The 15,630-nt window shown below is 38.9% G+C and overlaps 1 protein-coding gene and 1 long non-coding RNA gene across 6 annotated transcripts in view; one reads left to right on the top strand and one right to left on the bottom strand.

Moving 5' to 3' along the window:
• Nucleotides 1-38: 38 nt before the first annotated feature.
• LOC122179733 lies at nt 39-4,188 on the top strand. The gene is made up of 3 exons (XR_006178808.1): nt 39-628; nt 737-848; nt 3,764-4,188. It is a non-coding gene; the product is annotated as an uncharacterized LOC122179733 (long non-coding RNA).
• Nucleotides 4,189-4,379: 191 nt separating this feature from the next.
• CAPRIN1 (cell cycle associated protein 1) overlaps nt 4,380-15,630 on the bottom strand; it is a 34,073-nt gene continuing 22,822 nt past the window's right edge. For all 5 annotated transcript variants that reach the window (XM_042870735.1, XM_042870746.1, XM_042870715.1 and 2 more), the window contains 9 exons: nt 14,913-15,021; nt 14,398-14,459; nt 13,297-13,407; nt 12,880-13,029; nt 12,524-12,674; nt 10,184-10,378; nt 9,299-9,399; nt 8,417-8,480; nt 4,380-6,546 (listed from right to left, as the gene is read on the bottom strand). In XM_042870735.1, the coding sequence (XP_042726669.1) occupies nt 6,482-6,546; nt 8,417-8,480; nt 9,299-9,399; nt 10,184-10,378; nt 12,524-12,674; nt 12,880-13,029; nt 13,297-13,407; nt 14,398-14,459; nt 14,913-15,021 (1,008 nt within the window). In that variant the 3' untranslated portion in view covers nt 4,380-6,481. The remainder of the gene's footprint in view (nt 6,547-8,416; nt 8,481-9,298; nt 9,400-10,183; nt 10,379-12,523; nt 12,675-12,879; nt 13,030-13,296; nt 13,408-14,397; nt 14,460-14,912; nt 15,022-15,630) is intronic.

The following is a 15,630-nucleotide window of genomic DNA, read 5'->3' as shown; positions in this document are numbered from 1 at the left end:
GGCGCGGCTCCCTCAGCGCGGGGCGGCACCGGGCTCGGCGGAAGAGGAGGCCGCGGGTCCGAACGGCGGCGCTTCGGAGAGCGCATAGGCGGCGCCACGCGTGCCCGAGCGATGGCGCAGCCGGTTGTAAAAACGGGCTGAAGCGCGCTTGAAAAAGTTTTAATTCTTTTTTCCCCGAAATAAACATCGCTTGCAACGTCTGACTGCTCGAGCGAGCGCCCCGCCATGACGGCCCTGCGGCCTGAGAAAGGGGCGGCGGGACGGAGCGCGTGCACGGCAAAATAACGAGGCTGTGTGGTGCGGTATCGTCCGGTAATGAGCCATTAGAGCCTAAGAAAATTCAGTGACCTTGCTTCTCAATAAAAGTACCGCTCAAGCTGTCGGGTAAAACTGCAGCTGCAGCGTCAGCCGAGCGAGCTGCCTGCACAAACACGGCTATTGCTAGCTCTTCATACCGCCAGAACGAGTTCGGAAGCGTTTAAAAAGCGCGTAACAGCATAAGGGAGCGCGCTTAGTACCGCTGGGCAGATGCTGAGATAAATATCAGTTTCAAAACAGCAACACGTGCAATCAAACTATTGAATTCAAGCTCTTTAAGGCTGTGGAACAAACCTTGAGGAGAAGCCAGGTATCCAAACGAAATCACCAACAGAAGCACAGCAAGTCAATTCCTGAGGGATAGCTGTGGAATATTTGCTTAAAAGGACATAAAACATTGAAACTACTTATGTTTCAGGTGCTTACATACGCCACGAGCCAATTTGTTTTAAATGGAGAGGTAAAGAACTGTGAAGTTGTAGGAATGTTTAAGGCCATCGGAAAACCAGAGCCTGCAGGTTAACGAGAAGGTAAGTCTGAGAACGTATTTTGTGCAGTAGATGCATTACTAAAATTTGTTCTGAAATGGAATAGCCTTAAAAATTATGAAATATATATGAAATATATTTTCATTTAGTACAAGTGTAATGGATACAAAAAATCAGCTGAACTCTTAATCCATTAATTAGGTATCTGAGCACATTTATACAAAGCCGAAACTGGACATCAGTTGGACTGAGCCAGTTACACCTGCCTGATTATCTCATGAACATAAAGGGATAGGGGAGATGGGGGCTGGAGAAACGTAACTTTCGGTGCAGCCCATGATCCCATTAAGGGCTAACGCTGATCAATTTCACTCAGTCACAACTGTCAAGTCACAATGTCATTTTGCTAATACAGTTCTCTGAAACACTGCTCAAGTTGACTTTATGATGTCAATTTGGGAAACAATTTTCCTTCCTTCCTTCCATTAATGCTAGACCTACAGAATTACAAATAACAATTACATCGTATTCAAAAAGCCTAAGAAAATGAATAGGATAGTACCCCTTCTAATAGATAAACCATTTAGAAAATTAGTTTCTTATCAGAGGCTTTTTGATAGCACACTAGAAATTCAACATACCCAGTTTATGAGACAGAAATCCAAGATGCTGCTTCTAAAGCTGCATAAAAGTAGATGAGGGTGAGGGCTTTCTTTCAGGTACAGGAAGAGACATTAAGTTTCTTTAAAAGTCCACTTACAGCTTTCCCTTCAGGTTACATCCCTCAATTTTAACGTGAGATGATTTGAATGCAATATCAATCCCTAAACAGCCAGGTGCCGTGCTAATCATCCTTATTTCATCTTAGATGATGTGCTGATTGGGATGAAAAACATTTATTGCCAGGGAATGCAAGTAGTTGCAGATGGAGTTTTAAGGACCTTCTCCCTCTCCCTCTGAAAAAACATAATGGCCAAACAAAAGCAGCTTAAGTCATTACCTTTCTTCATGAGCACGGAGTATGCCGATCTCACATTAAATGATGGAATTTTGCCAAAGTTAATATGAAAACTCCTTGTACTTAATTCTGCCACTGAACATAAGAAATCTGACATTAGTACAAGACTAATTGCCCACTTAGCTTGTGATCTTGTGATGGAATAACTGCAGTAGTTTTATAATTTATAATTACAAGGACACTATTGCAGTTTTGCAATGCATTTTCCACAAGATGATGATAACTATATTTAAGCTCAAGTTTTAAAAAGAAAACCATTCTCTTTTGAAGTTCAAAAGGAGAATTTTCTTGTTTAGAACAATTTTTTGCTTGCTTCTCAGACAAAGCACTGATTTTCAGGTCACCCAGAGGTAAAAGTTAACTACCCATCTCATCTGCAGAACTGATGGTGCCAGCACAAATAATTAAATGCCTTCATTTGTTCCACACTGGATGCAGATGGAACACTGTAAATAGAAGCACAGATCTGAAAGACTGAGGCAGTTCTATTTGTTTAGTTGCAAAATGAGCTTTGCACGGACAAGAGGAAGAGCTTTATTTTTCAAGATGTGACTTCGACAGTCTAATTAATGGAATTTAATGTCAGGCAGCTTCCTCGTGTCCCTTTCTATCTACAGCAGACTTGAGATAAGAAATCTGAAGAATACCACAAATTTTGCCCACTGACACTTAACATCTGCACCTCAGATAAGCATTCGTAACAAATTATTCTTGCAAAGAAATGGTAAAAAAGTCAGCTACATAGCTTGGCTACGTCCAGACCTTCAAATAAAGACCAGGAGGGTCAAGAGTCTTCTGATCATTTACCTTATTCTGCTGGATTACAAAGTTTTTGCCCTATCTGCAATTACCCACAGGAAGTTACTGCTTTCTCACTATTATTTATCACACCTTGAGTATTTGCCTAGGGTTAAAGCCATTTCAACACCTAATTATTCAAATGCCATTTGGGGAGAGAAGGACAGCTCGTCCATTCTATAGTGACAATGTACACGAAGGTAACCTCCAACCCAATGAAATAATCTGCCTAAAACATAAGGAATGTGGGATGTATGGAGAAGACTTTTAAGGTAATGAAATTCTCTGAAAGTTACAAAGTCCCAGCAGAATACACCATTAGCTATTATCCAGCCATCACTGTCATTCTTGTATCTACTCTGGATGATGTCTAATCATAAGACTTCAATACTTTACTGCCATACCCTGGAAAGAAAAATGGCAGTTAACCCTAGGATTATAGATTTACTATAACAAAATCCAAAATTTGTATTGGTGGACTCTTTAGAAGAGAGCCAGTACACACAACTAAGGACAAGATTGACCTTAGGTATGACAAGCAGCTCATGATTTAAGTTATGCAACATGTCCAGAAAAGTCTGAAATGTCCCAGATACAGTAACATTAGGTAGAAACATCTGGAAAACTCTGGAGCCACCTCACACGTTATTTACTCAAGAATCCTTTTATGACACACTGCAGTGCTAAAAGCTGGTTCTCAAACACGTATGTTATCACAGCCTTGCTGCTAGATAATGAAGTCCCAGCTGGGAACAAAAACACTTCTCTCGTAATAGCTGTACACACCAGAAAGCAGTCATTACTTGTCTGTAATGCTCCAAAGAGACTAATTCAGGGAAGAATCAAGTAAACCACCATGAGAGCAACTGATGTATGTATATACAGGCTCAAAAGTACGCTATTTGCCCCCTGGTGTCAAAAGAAAGGGCTCTACAACAGAACCAGGCCAGAACTGCTACCTATTTCACCTGCTTACCATCATTTTGTAACTATTCCATGTTCACAACACAGATTTCTTCTTCCCCAAATGAAAGTGATCTCGAATTGCTTTTGATCTGAGTGCAACTCAGATCTAGAAGTAATCTAAGCAGTGATGGTACTTGAAAGCTCTGAAGTCCTCTCTCTCTCTCTCTCAATACAGTTCTTTAAAATGTGTAGCACCACACTTGCACTGCAGTGGACCAAGCAAAGAAAACAAGCTGGACCCTTACAATCAACCATAATGTTGACTGACAGACCCCCTGAACAGGCCAGAAAACCAGTTAATGAATCTATGTGCCATACTGTGACTCGAGGCAATTTTTCAGTATACTGTTTATTAGCTGCATGTATTGAGATTAAAGGAGTCAGTGCAAATTCCCAGATTAAACATGTATTAAGTACTTGTTTATAGTTATTATCGTTACACATCTCCCTCTATCAGCATACAGTAGAACAGCTATTCTAAAGACCATTTTCATACACGAAAAGGCTTACAACTTTGCATCTCAAATAAGAGGCCTCTCAAACACCCACGTTTTATTAATAAATTTAAATTATGCTTCAAAAAAAAAACAAAAAAACTTAAGTGGAATGTTCTGATCAATTCAGTGGTCTTTAATTCAGCATGCTGCAAGTTCACTATCCAACTACAATTAACTATTGAATTCGCATTTGGTGTGCAACAGAAAAGGCTGAATAGCTTATATTCTACCAACCATTTCAAAGTAAGCTGATGCACACAAAAAGAAAAAAAAAATCACTGTTTCCTACATCAGTTCAGCATTAAAAGGTTTGTCTTTTATTTTTTTTTTTCCAGTTAAAAAAACCAATTGGGACTATTAGCTCAGTAACAGCTTCCTAAAAAAAGACACAGAACAGCAACTTCTTACCGGACTGCAGGTTTTATCTTTACACTGGCTTGGAATGTTCCTAGGCCTTGACTACAACTGCTGTGCTTCTAGCCATCAGCATTGTTTCAAGGTGTTTGCTGTGTAGCATTGTCTTCAAAAGCTTATCACTCCTCAGTAAAAACTTCTCGTTTGTGCTCTTCACATGTAAAATGGAAAAGTGACCTTACCACCTATCTGTATGCACTATTCAGCAACAAAGTCAAAAAATACAAGTTGTTCTGAAAGTTCAGTTATGATACAACGTAGAAATGTCCCTCTGGGCAAAACTCTCAGCAAAAACAACTTTCAGTTCTGTATATAACAGGTAAGCAATGGGTAGCTGTTCCTTAACGTCACCCTTCCACACGTGGGAATTATCTGATGAGCAACACAGCGCTTTTCTTCTTGCACATGCTATAAATGCAACACAACTACCAACACCTCTATGGAGGCAGCTATCAATATATTCTCCCCACTGCAGAGAGAGTGCATGTGCGCAAAAGTGAGGCACAAGTGATTTTCCAAAGATTATACCACAAGTATACAGTAAAAACTTGAGTAAAACTTGGTAATTTCCAGCTCCTAGTCTTATGCCATTTCTTCTAGACATTGCTGCCTTGATGAGAAGGAGAGTCTCCACAAGAAGAAAAACTTCCTAGATGTCACAGGTATTAGAATCAAATGAGAAAACGGGAGTTTGACAACTATTCAGGAAAATCTTTCATTGAAAAGAGAAAACCTTATGCAGTGTAAACCCGTTACATTAGATTTGTTTCAGTCGCTGAAAACCAGTGTTCAGGATACAATTTTTATAAACATGTTTTATTTGTCTTGCTTATACCATTAGAACTGTAACTGCTGGCTGTCATTTCCCTTAAAAGGGGAAATCAATTCAAACACATACTGGTGCTTTTCAAAAGATAGCAATTAAAAGGGCAGCAGCAGCGGGCATTTGAGATTTCTTAAAACCTTCAAGGCTGCAGGAAAGACAAAAGGACATGTGACCAAAAGTGTTATGATTATCCATTAGAGATTTCCATCAGTACCGGCATCAGTTATTTAGGTGATAATACAGCAAAGTCAAGTATTAGTGACAGACAATGTGCAAGTCATAAGGAATGATAGAGAGTACCAATCCTTACAAAAGTCATTGCTATCAAAGAAACTTAAATGTGTTTCAAAGAGATATCTAAATACTTCACATCAAATATACAGTGGCCAACCAGATTATAACTCGCGTTTGTTGCAAAATTTTGTTGAAGTGCCAAATCAAAGCTTTTTTCTTTAAAAAAATTACACAGTAACATTAGCAGTTATGCAAGCGACCCTACATCCTTAGCCACAGTAAACGGGGCCCTGGTGCTGAGCAGCGCTGTAGCTAAGGGCGCTTCTTCTTTGTCAAAAACTGGCTATAAGCCTGCTTAGGGAAATATGCATCGCTACACATCTGTAACTGTTCAGTGCTTCAGTTTAATATGAAAAAGCTGAAATGCAGTTGCTCTACCAAGCCACACTTCACTTTTTCAATCCTTTCATGGGAACATTAAGTTTCATCACATTAGGTTTTGCCACCACAGTAATTCTTTATGAATTTGCAGATTATATCCAAATTTGTTGCATCGCTTTTAATGTCAGAAGTGAGTCTTTGCTTTTTCCTGCCACTTCAGTTAACCATGGAGAGACTGGATCACCCTGAAAATTGCCTTTTTTTGCATTATTCTTAGCAAGGGTGAGGAATCTGAATCTCATGTGCAAGGCTCAAGATGATGCTTAGGACAGAACATGCAGAGTAAACGTTGTTTATTTCTTTCCATATCCAGGTAACATAAAGCTGGCAACTGTAGTCCTGTCATTATGGGTAATGAAAATAGTCCCTTTACAACAAACTTCCTGTAAGGGAGAACAAATAGATGATAACTCTTCTGGTAACATGTATAGTACACTGGCCAGTGTGTTTTTGGCGTTTTCACGTAATCCTGTGAATTTGTTTAATTCACTTGCTGAGCGTTCATTTGAGGCATCCCTCTATTTGGTCTTGGGGGTCCTCCACGACCTAGAAAATATGTGAGAGGCACTGGGATTATGCAAGGAAACAAAACAGAAACAACAACCACCACCACCAGAAAACAAACCAAAAAACTACAAGCTCTGGTCTAAACTAGGTATTTGGGCTGCAGATGCTTTTCAGAGATTCTGTACATCAGAATTCAAGAGTGTACAGCTTGTCTTTACAGTTTTCATCTTTATCTCAATACCTTTTCCCCCAAACTATGAAGCTGTAACCACTATGAAAAAATTTAGTCATGAGATACAAAGATTGAAACTGAAAGTTTTGAAGTAATGTAAAACAATCATTGGTTTACTGCAGTTTTAAATACTGCAAGCTAACTGATCATATTTTTACTTCCATTCTTTCTTAAGAAAGGGACTGTGTGCAGCTCACAGTGTGAGAGCAGGGAGCTGCTGGAGAGGGTCCAGAGGGCCACAAAGATGATGAGAGGGCTGGAGCACCTCCCCTTCGAAGACAGGCTGAAGGAGAAGGGCTTGTTCAGCCTGAAGAAAAGAAGGCTGGGGGGTGATCTCATTGCAGCCTTTCAGTACCTGAAGGGAGCCTACAAACAGGAGGGGAATCAACTCTTTGAAAGTGTTGATAGCAGCAGGACAAGGGGAAATGGTTTGAAGTTGAATGAGGGAAGATTTAGGATGGATGTCAGGGGAAATTCTTCACAGAGAGAGTGGTGAGGTGCTGGAACAGGCTGCCCAGAGAGGTTGTGGATGCCCTGTCCCTGGAGGTGTTCAAGGCCAGACTGGATGGGGTTCTGGGCAGCCTGGTCTGGTATTAAATGGGGAGGTTGGTGGCTCTGCACATGGCAGGGGGGTTGAAGATTCACGATCCTTGAGGTCCCTTCCAACCCTGGCCATTCTGTGGTTCTGTGAACTGTTTGGTGAATTTCTCTGTCAGCCACACATCACTGATAACAAACATCAAGACTTCATTCATTATAGCTGAGCTTTCTATACAGTGCTTTCAGCTTCACAACAGCCTCACACTAGGTTTAATTCCAAGCCACAGTTTCACAGGATGGTGCCTTCAGTACCAAGAGTCAAGAACAGAACTCTAAGTGCTTCCTCCTCAACAATAATGAGAATCTTAAGTTATAATCAGAGAGGTTTAAAATGTCCATATGAGAACAGAGCTCATCACCAAACATCTATTAGAAAAGAACTGTGGAAAACACTGCTGAAAAGTAAGATTTAGAAGTTCAACTGGAGGCCTCATGAGTACACTTTTGTTTGTTTCATGAGATGAACACCTGGCAAACACTCCCAAAAAGCTACAGGATAAAATGCTTCCACTACCTAAAAGCAATAATTCTTCAGGACCAAGGAAGAGAATAACACGTTGCATCCTTAGATAAAAAAAAAATAAATCCTTGCAACAGATGCAGTAATTCATCTCTTACTGCCAAGTAAAACACAATTCTGAAGGCTGACAGCCAGTTAAAGCCAGGTGGTAGCTTTATTAATAAATTTTACTTACAAAATATTCACAAACCTAACTAAGCAGATCTTAAGTTATGACAAATCTGGAGGAAAAAAGAATCACTAAGTTTTTCATTATTATCTGCTACATTTAAAGCACCAAAAACAAACGCCTTTTTAATTGCTTCTCAAATCCTCATTCAACAGGCAGCTAAATTTCTGTAGGAGTTCACAGGATAACAGTGTAACTCAAGACAGAAAGGACCTCAAGAGGTCCTTCTTCCAAAGCTGAGTCAACTATGAAGTCAGAGAAAAGAAAGCCTATTCTTCAACTGGGATCTACTGAATAAAGGATTGAGGTTGCTTTAATACACAACTCCAGAAACTGAATCAAAAGATTCCACTCAGCTCAAATCAAGCACACGCTACTCAGGAATTACCTCGAGGAGCTCCCCGAGGCCCACTTTGTCCAGAACCACGTTTGAAGTTCTGCTGATATCCATCCTAAAGCATAAAAATGGGCAAGTTATGACATAAACCACACACATTTTCTTGGTTTAATAGTTACCAGTAAAATAAAGAGCTTTTAAAGCAATCTACACTGATGAAGTACCTGTGACTCCAGCATACTGCATTGTGTTAGTTTTAGTTCTTGTAAGGAAAACACATTCTTACTCCTACCAGTATCTAGCAGCTATAATAATGTAAAATAATAAATTCCTTGTCCAGTTCCAGGATATTTTCTTCAATATAAGTAACAAATGCAGACAGAACTACTGTTCAGTTTTTTTCTGGACTGCACAGAAGTCAGACAGATGGGTTTCTCACAGAACCGGTCAACAAAATGAAGATTCTAACACCAGTATCAAAGTTAGCCATCTCATCTGTTTATAAATACATGTTTGAGGATGAGCAGTCATTTTCCAGTCAGTCAGACTAAGCTTTGAGCTCACTATACACTTCCTACAGAACAATGTATTTCTATACTGATTTCAGAATAGCATATCAGAAATGCTGAAGACAGGCAGCCCCTTACAAGCTTGAGAAGTTCATTTCAATGGATTTAAGTTCTGTGGTCCTTCCTCACAGAGCTGTGAAAACTTGAGAGAGTTTTTAATAATTCAACTAACTTTGCTTTAGCTACTTCAGAGACCACACAGCCCAACAGTTCTCCCAGTTATAACTAGCCATCTCAAATTCTGCTATTTCTATGCATCTGTAACTTCTGCCTTCATTAGCGATAAAAATGTCATAGGAAAACTTTCCACTCGTTGACTTACACTTGTGCTTTTGCAAATGCATGCATTTTCCTTGTATCTTACCCGCTGGTAGTTTGAATAATCTCGAGGAGCATTAAACTGGGGCTGCGTGTAACCACTGTTCGGAGTGTTGGAAAATGAGGGACGGTAGCCATCATATCCTCCTAAGGAAAAACAGACAAGTCTTCACTTGGAAATGACAACCTGTTACACAAGGCTTTTCTTTCTATGGTGGTGTAAAGAGCTTTTAACCTAAATCTAAGGGAAAATAAAACATTTAGGAAGTTGTTTCTGCAAGTCAAGCAAGTGTTTGCAACTTCAGTGTTAATGAATATCTAGTAACAAGTGGGAGGAGAAACCATTATGTGCATTTCTCCAGTATTTTGAGATTTAATTTACATAACAAATCCAAAACTAAATGTAATACTGGGATCTAAATCTGACAGCTGCAGCCTGCAAAGTCACAACTGCCAACTAAGACTGCTTCTGAGTAAAGGTCTTCCCGAGAGACAGGAAACAAGCCCATGAACAGTTTCTGTTTAAAAGTCTACAATCTGGAATCCGGATCGATTTTGAACAGACAAATGGTGAACACAATACTGCCAACTATAATCAACTGTATTTTTATTATACAGCTTTTTCCTCTTTTCTCCAATCACATAAGAGGATGAGAAAAGGGCACTAGATAGGGGGTTACCCCTATCACTCAACAAGGAAGCTGCATCTTTCCTATTCTAACATGCACACCCTGGCTATCTCCACAACACTGAAACCACATAAAATCATCTCCATGACCATTTATTATTCATCCATCCAGAACAACCGTATCATTCTTCTGCTCCTGTTAATTCCTTCAGAGTAGCAACTTCTACATTTCTCTTCCTTTACTTTTGTATAATCAAACCCATTCTCAGTATGATGGAAGTTAAAACTCTAAGAGCCATTTACCTCTAAATCCATTTGCAGGTCCCCTGTAACCATTCATCAAGCCGCGAGTCCCACGTGATCCACCACGAGACACTCCCCGACTGTTGTAGTAAGGCTGACTGTTACGTGGAAATCCAGTATTCTGCTGGGGAGGTTGCTGATGGTTTCCTGCCACTTGATGGGTCTGGTCCGGAGAACCATGGTAAGTACCAACCACTGCATTTGAAGTGAGGAGAAAGTACAGTACAGAATCCTGAGTTTCTGCATTGACATTCCCACATATGCTCATCTTCTAACTCAATATACAAAGCTCGGAAGTACCCCTGAACACATCAATGTATGCTTACCCACTGAAAGAAAATTAATCCGCAGAGTTGTGTCAAATTTAATTCTGTGAGATGTCTGACAGTGAAGGTAAATCAGCTGTGTACCACTTTTAGATTGAGCCAATGTCAAGAAGCCTCTGGCCTAAGCTCAGCAACAAATGTTCCATACACAGGTAACATTTCTCTGTGTGCCATTTCAATTCCTTTAAAAATCACCAACACACACACACACACACACACACACTCTCTCTCTGTAAAAATAACGTGAGCTAACCCATTTCTGGAGCTTCCTTCCCTCTGAACTGGCAGACAGCCACTAAAAAGTATTTGCAGTCGCTCTACATTCTCTGCTAGGCACAGCTGTGCTGACTACAGGTGAGATTGTGGGAATGTTTTAACAGAGCTGCCGTTCTGACCGTACAGGCTGGGGGTTCATTCCTTCTACAGGACACATAAACCAAGAAGCAAAAGCTGGACAGATAGCTTGAGACTATTTGCTTCTTGAAAAAAAGTATGCCACGTTATCTTCACATCACAGCCATCATCAGAAATGGACAATGAACACAATCCAAGGATTATAGGTTCAGTAAGTGTAATAATAGATGGAATTCTGTATCTAAGAGTGAAAGAGCTATAAACTTCAGTTTGATACCAATTGTAAAAGCAAGATCTCAACATTTAAGTGGTAAGATTCTCCCTCCCATTTCATATGCAGGAAAGCAAGTCTTCATTATTCAACAGAAAGCATTACTTCAGTTCAACCTCACTTAGAATAAAGTGCTATGAAGTTCTGTACAGCTCTGTCTCCCCAACCTCCATGCATTCCACAGTCATAGGAAGAAGTGGTCATCCTATGCCCCATTACAATGGGCAGGTTTTGTTCTAAAGCCACTGTAATTTTTTTGTATTATCGGTTACGTTTACTTAACTGCTAATATACTAATATATTATATCATATATAATAATATATAATAATGTATATTAATATATATACCGATATAATATATAAGTATATACTAATATATACTACTAATATAAAGTGAAACACTTAATACTGCATGGCTCACCTTCAACACCACAGTTCCCCAGGTAGTTTTTCTAGTTGGGTTTTTTTTGAGCTATACAATGTACAAGGGAAATGGTGAAAATCTGATTCTCCCTCTTCTCATTCATACAACCCTTACCCTACCTTGCAGGGAAGACAAGATTCAAGACCATAATCAGTTGCAAAGAAGGATCACATTTTTTCCTCACTCTACACCTCCAGTAGCTTTTAGCACTTCACCACTGTCATCCTGTCCTGTATCGTTCACATGAAATCCCCCTCTGCATCTACACGTTTTATCTGAGTGTCCAGTAAGAGGTGGGCTGCAAGGACAGCTTTGCACAAAGCCTCTGTATTATAGCTTATTTTTCTTAACTTGATAACTTGGAAAGATTTTGACTGCTGCATTCAAACTATGCCCAACACTTTTAGAAGAAAGTTTTACATTTTTCTGGACCTTCAGTGATCTGTGAGAACCAATCCATATTTGTTCTCAATTGTAGCCTGCTATTACCCTTCTTACAACTTTACTGAAGCAGTACAACCAACTTTTGTTCCTTTTTATGGCATATTGAAGAATCATTTAATTTTCACATCAGCAGAGCAAGTACTCTACTGCTCTCGTCTCAAAAATAATCCTCAATCTCATTTGTGATTTTCAAACCCGTATATATATGTGTGTATGTGTATATACACACACACACAAAAAAAAACAACTAAAATCAGGTAGCAAAATTTCTTTGACAAGAAATTCTCTCTTCTTTGGAGAGTTACATACTGAATTCCATGCCTTGCTGGATAGTCCAACCAAGACAGAAACACTACAGATTGCAAAACAAAGCAATAAAATATAGACATTGCCCATCTTTGCAAAACAAGAAGCATTCAAGAATGTGTGACATGCTCTGCTACGCATCTTAAGACTTCACAGCCTTGATTATCTGCTCTACCAAAGCTATCACCATTTTACTTTTCTCTAAATTAGTTTACCTGTCTGGAGCTGTTCTTGCTGAAGATCTGATTGTTCTACTTGGTGTGGCTGATTGGAGAAGCTCTGGTTGTAACTGGCCTGGTACTGATTTTGTTGCTTAAGGGTTTCTGGCTCATTAACAGGAGGAACGGGTGCATTCATGTTGAATACCTACAATGTTAGAAAAATAGTGCTCTGCTCCAATCCATTTTTTATAAATTCTCATCAGATCATTTACAGAAATAACGCAAGACTGCAAAATGAGAATAATTGAAGACTATTTTGTGCAATTACATAACTGATTCCAACACTGTAAAAAAACAACAAAGGGAATGACTACCAGAGTAAAGTAATTCAGAATTCATTTGCTACATACTGTTTGCATGGATTGGAATGGAGCTGCATTAACATTGATTCCACTGCTATGCAAAGGTTTGCTAGATCCAGCCTGGAAAACTTGCGGCTGGGACGCAGCGGGAAGCGACGATGATGACGGGGTCTGGTCTGCATTCAGTGACATTGAAGCCTAGTAATTAAAACAAACAACGCTTTAGTAGCCTTTGAATAGTATTGAGAACTTTAAGAAGACAAGTGCAAAGACCTTAGTTGAATTTCAGAAAGCAAACATTTCACTACGAATGACAGACTGTTTCAAAATTTTGAACTTACAAGGAACTGAACCAGCCCTATCAATAAATGAAATCACAAAGTCTATTGATTTTCAAATAAACAAAGATTAATATTTGACCCCATCTGGAAACAGTCATTCCCACCCCTGTGAAGTCACACTTACCTGAATCTGGTCAATTGATTCCTTCTGTGGCCGCTGCTCTGTGCTATGAGAAGGCTGATACATGGGTTGGGAGGATGTATATCCCTCACTTGTAGAAGAAACCAAGGGAACCTAACAAAATAAAAACCAAAAGTTCTCCAAGTCAACTGATGCTCACAGACACTTGTATAACAGGGATCTAAGAACTCTGGAATGCATCACAAGAACTCTTTAGTAAAACTATGTATTCAGAAAAACTTTACAGCCATTAAAGATTTACTACTTCTTAACTAGCAGAGCTCTACCCACCTCATCTTGACACAGCCTGACTTGTTATATCACCCAATTGACTCAGCCTGACTTGTTATATCACTCCCTACCAAATTTTCTTCTGTGGGTACCTACTAATCAGCTGGACACATATCTGCCTTAATGCCAGAGATGTCATACATACTAACAGAAAATCAGGAAGTTCTTATTCATTACTTCTGTTATCACTAGACCATTCAGTAAGAAACTGACACATCATGAAGGAGAATATATCATGTATGCATTGCAGGAACAAGCAACCCTACTTAAACAGCAAATGCAGGAGCTCACTACTCTCTACCTCCAGTATTGAATATTATCCAAGCAAGCAAGTGGGGTGAATTCTTAATAGAACAAGTCAAAAACAAAACCAAAACCTATTTAGTTAAGCTATAAAATCTGCTTTTAGTTTGATTGTCACTTGAACAGATACAGACCGTGATTCTGTTCTTTGCCATTTCTGTTGCAAATAAGCAAATAAAAAATCACATGCTTTTACCTAAATTAAAAATACTACTTGACACAGCTTAACATGGAGAGAAAACTACTAGGCGAGAATTGACATGTCAAATTATTAATCCATCTTGAAGAAAACGAAGAGAAATCTTAAACTATATGTATTAGAATGACTACACAGCAGTATTCCAAACAGTGCTTCCTCTAAATAAAATAATAACCATTTAACAAAGACCACCTCTGAACTTCAGCTTTGTGTTTCTGCTATAGAAAGGAATTACGTATATCCTGTCACAACACTAAGCAAAACTAAATTAAATTTTTTAACTACAAAATACAATTTACTGAACATTTTACCTGTGTAGCTTCTGGTTGCACAGGAACTTGATTAGGCTGGGCAAGTCTTGACTCAGTATGAACTGCAATAAAGTAATTTCACTTACTACATGGTACACTAAAGCCTTTTAAAGAACAGCATTACAGTCTTATCTAATTCAGTTATTTGAGACCTCATCATAATAGATAAGTATTCTCCTAGCTTGGCAAAACTACCAATTATCTTTTCCATACAAAGTACATTTTTTTCCCCGTCAGGCATTCAAAATAACCCAGCAGTTTCCAAAAGATGAAGCAAAAATACATTTCACCCATTAAAAAAAATTAATATGTTCCCATTAGCAGTAAGTGAAGATCCAAAGTCTATCAACAGTACACCTCAGAAGTACTGTTAATCAGATTTCTTTGAAACACACCTTGAACATACAGCTACACTACTCCTGATGATCCCTTCAACGTAACAGTAACTGAAACATTTCTAATAGATGACTCGCAGGCTTCCCCAATATTTATATTTAGTATTTTCCATTACAAACCTGGAGGGCAGACCATCTGCGGCATGTCCAAATTCTGTGCTGGATTCATGGGCTGTGCAGATACAATGGCAGGATCGAGTGTCTGGTTCTCAAACTCCAGCATGGAGTCCTTGGAACACAAACAGTAATACAAGAATTAAATCCAGTTTATTGGATTTTTAAAAGATTCGGTGTTTAGACTCCAGAAATGACCAGGTCACAATAAAGGAAGCCTAGGCTCACAGTTAAGCAATAGCCAGTTTTGCCATATATTTTAAATTAAGATACTAAGAACTCCAAAAGCATTTATCAAAATGAGAATTCAGCCCACATACATAAACAGAGCTCATTTCACAAAATAACAAATGGAGGCAGGAAGAATAGGAGATGATCTGGTTCTTTATTCTTTACCCAAAATTAGCATTTTCACTTTGTAGGAAAAAAAACACAAAACACAAACCAAAAACCTTCCAAACTTACGTGTATGCCTCATTTGTTGATTACTCCTCCTTTATGGAGTAAAAAGATAAGCTTTTCCTGATATGTTCACTTAATTCCCAATGCATTTCTAGTTGGTTACAATTTTAGAGTCTAAAATGCTAGAAACTTCAGGAAACCTTCTTGTTTTAGAAAGCCTTCAAAAAACTATCCAAAGTTTGGCAGAATTATTTCATAATGCAAAATTTTAAGCTTGCTTAAAGAAAGGCTATTTTATAGCTGTCTCACTTAGGCACAATAC

This window comes from Lagopus leucura, unplaced genomic scaffold (genome assembly GCF_019238085.1).
Source record: "Lagopus leucura isolate 7727_CA_CO unplaced genomic scaffold, USGS_WTPT01 Super-Scaffold_1, whole genome shotgun sequence".
NCBI lineage: Eukaryota > Metazoa > Chordata > Aves > Galliformes > Phasianidae > Lagopus > Lagopus leucura.
Note: the sequence above shows the minus strand (reverse complement) of the source record. Positions and strands in the feature narration are given on the sequence as shown.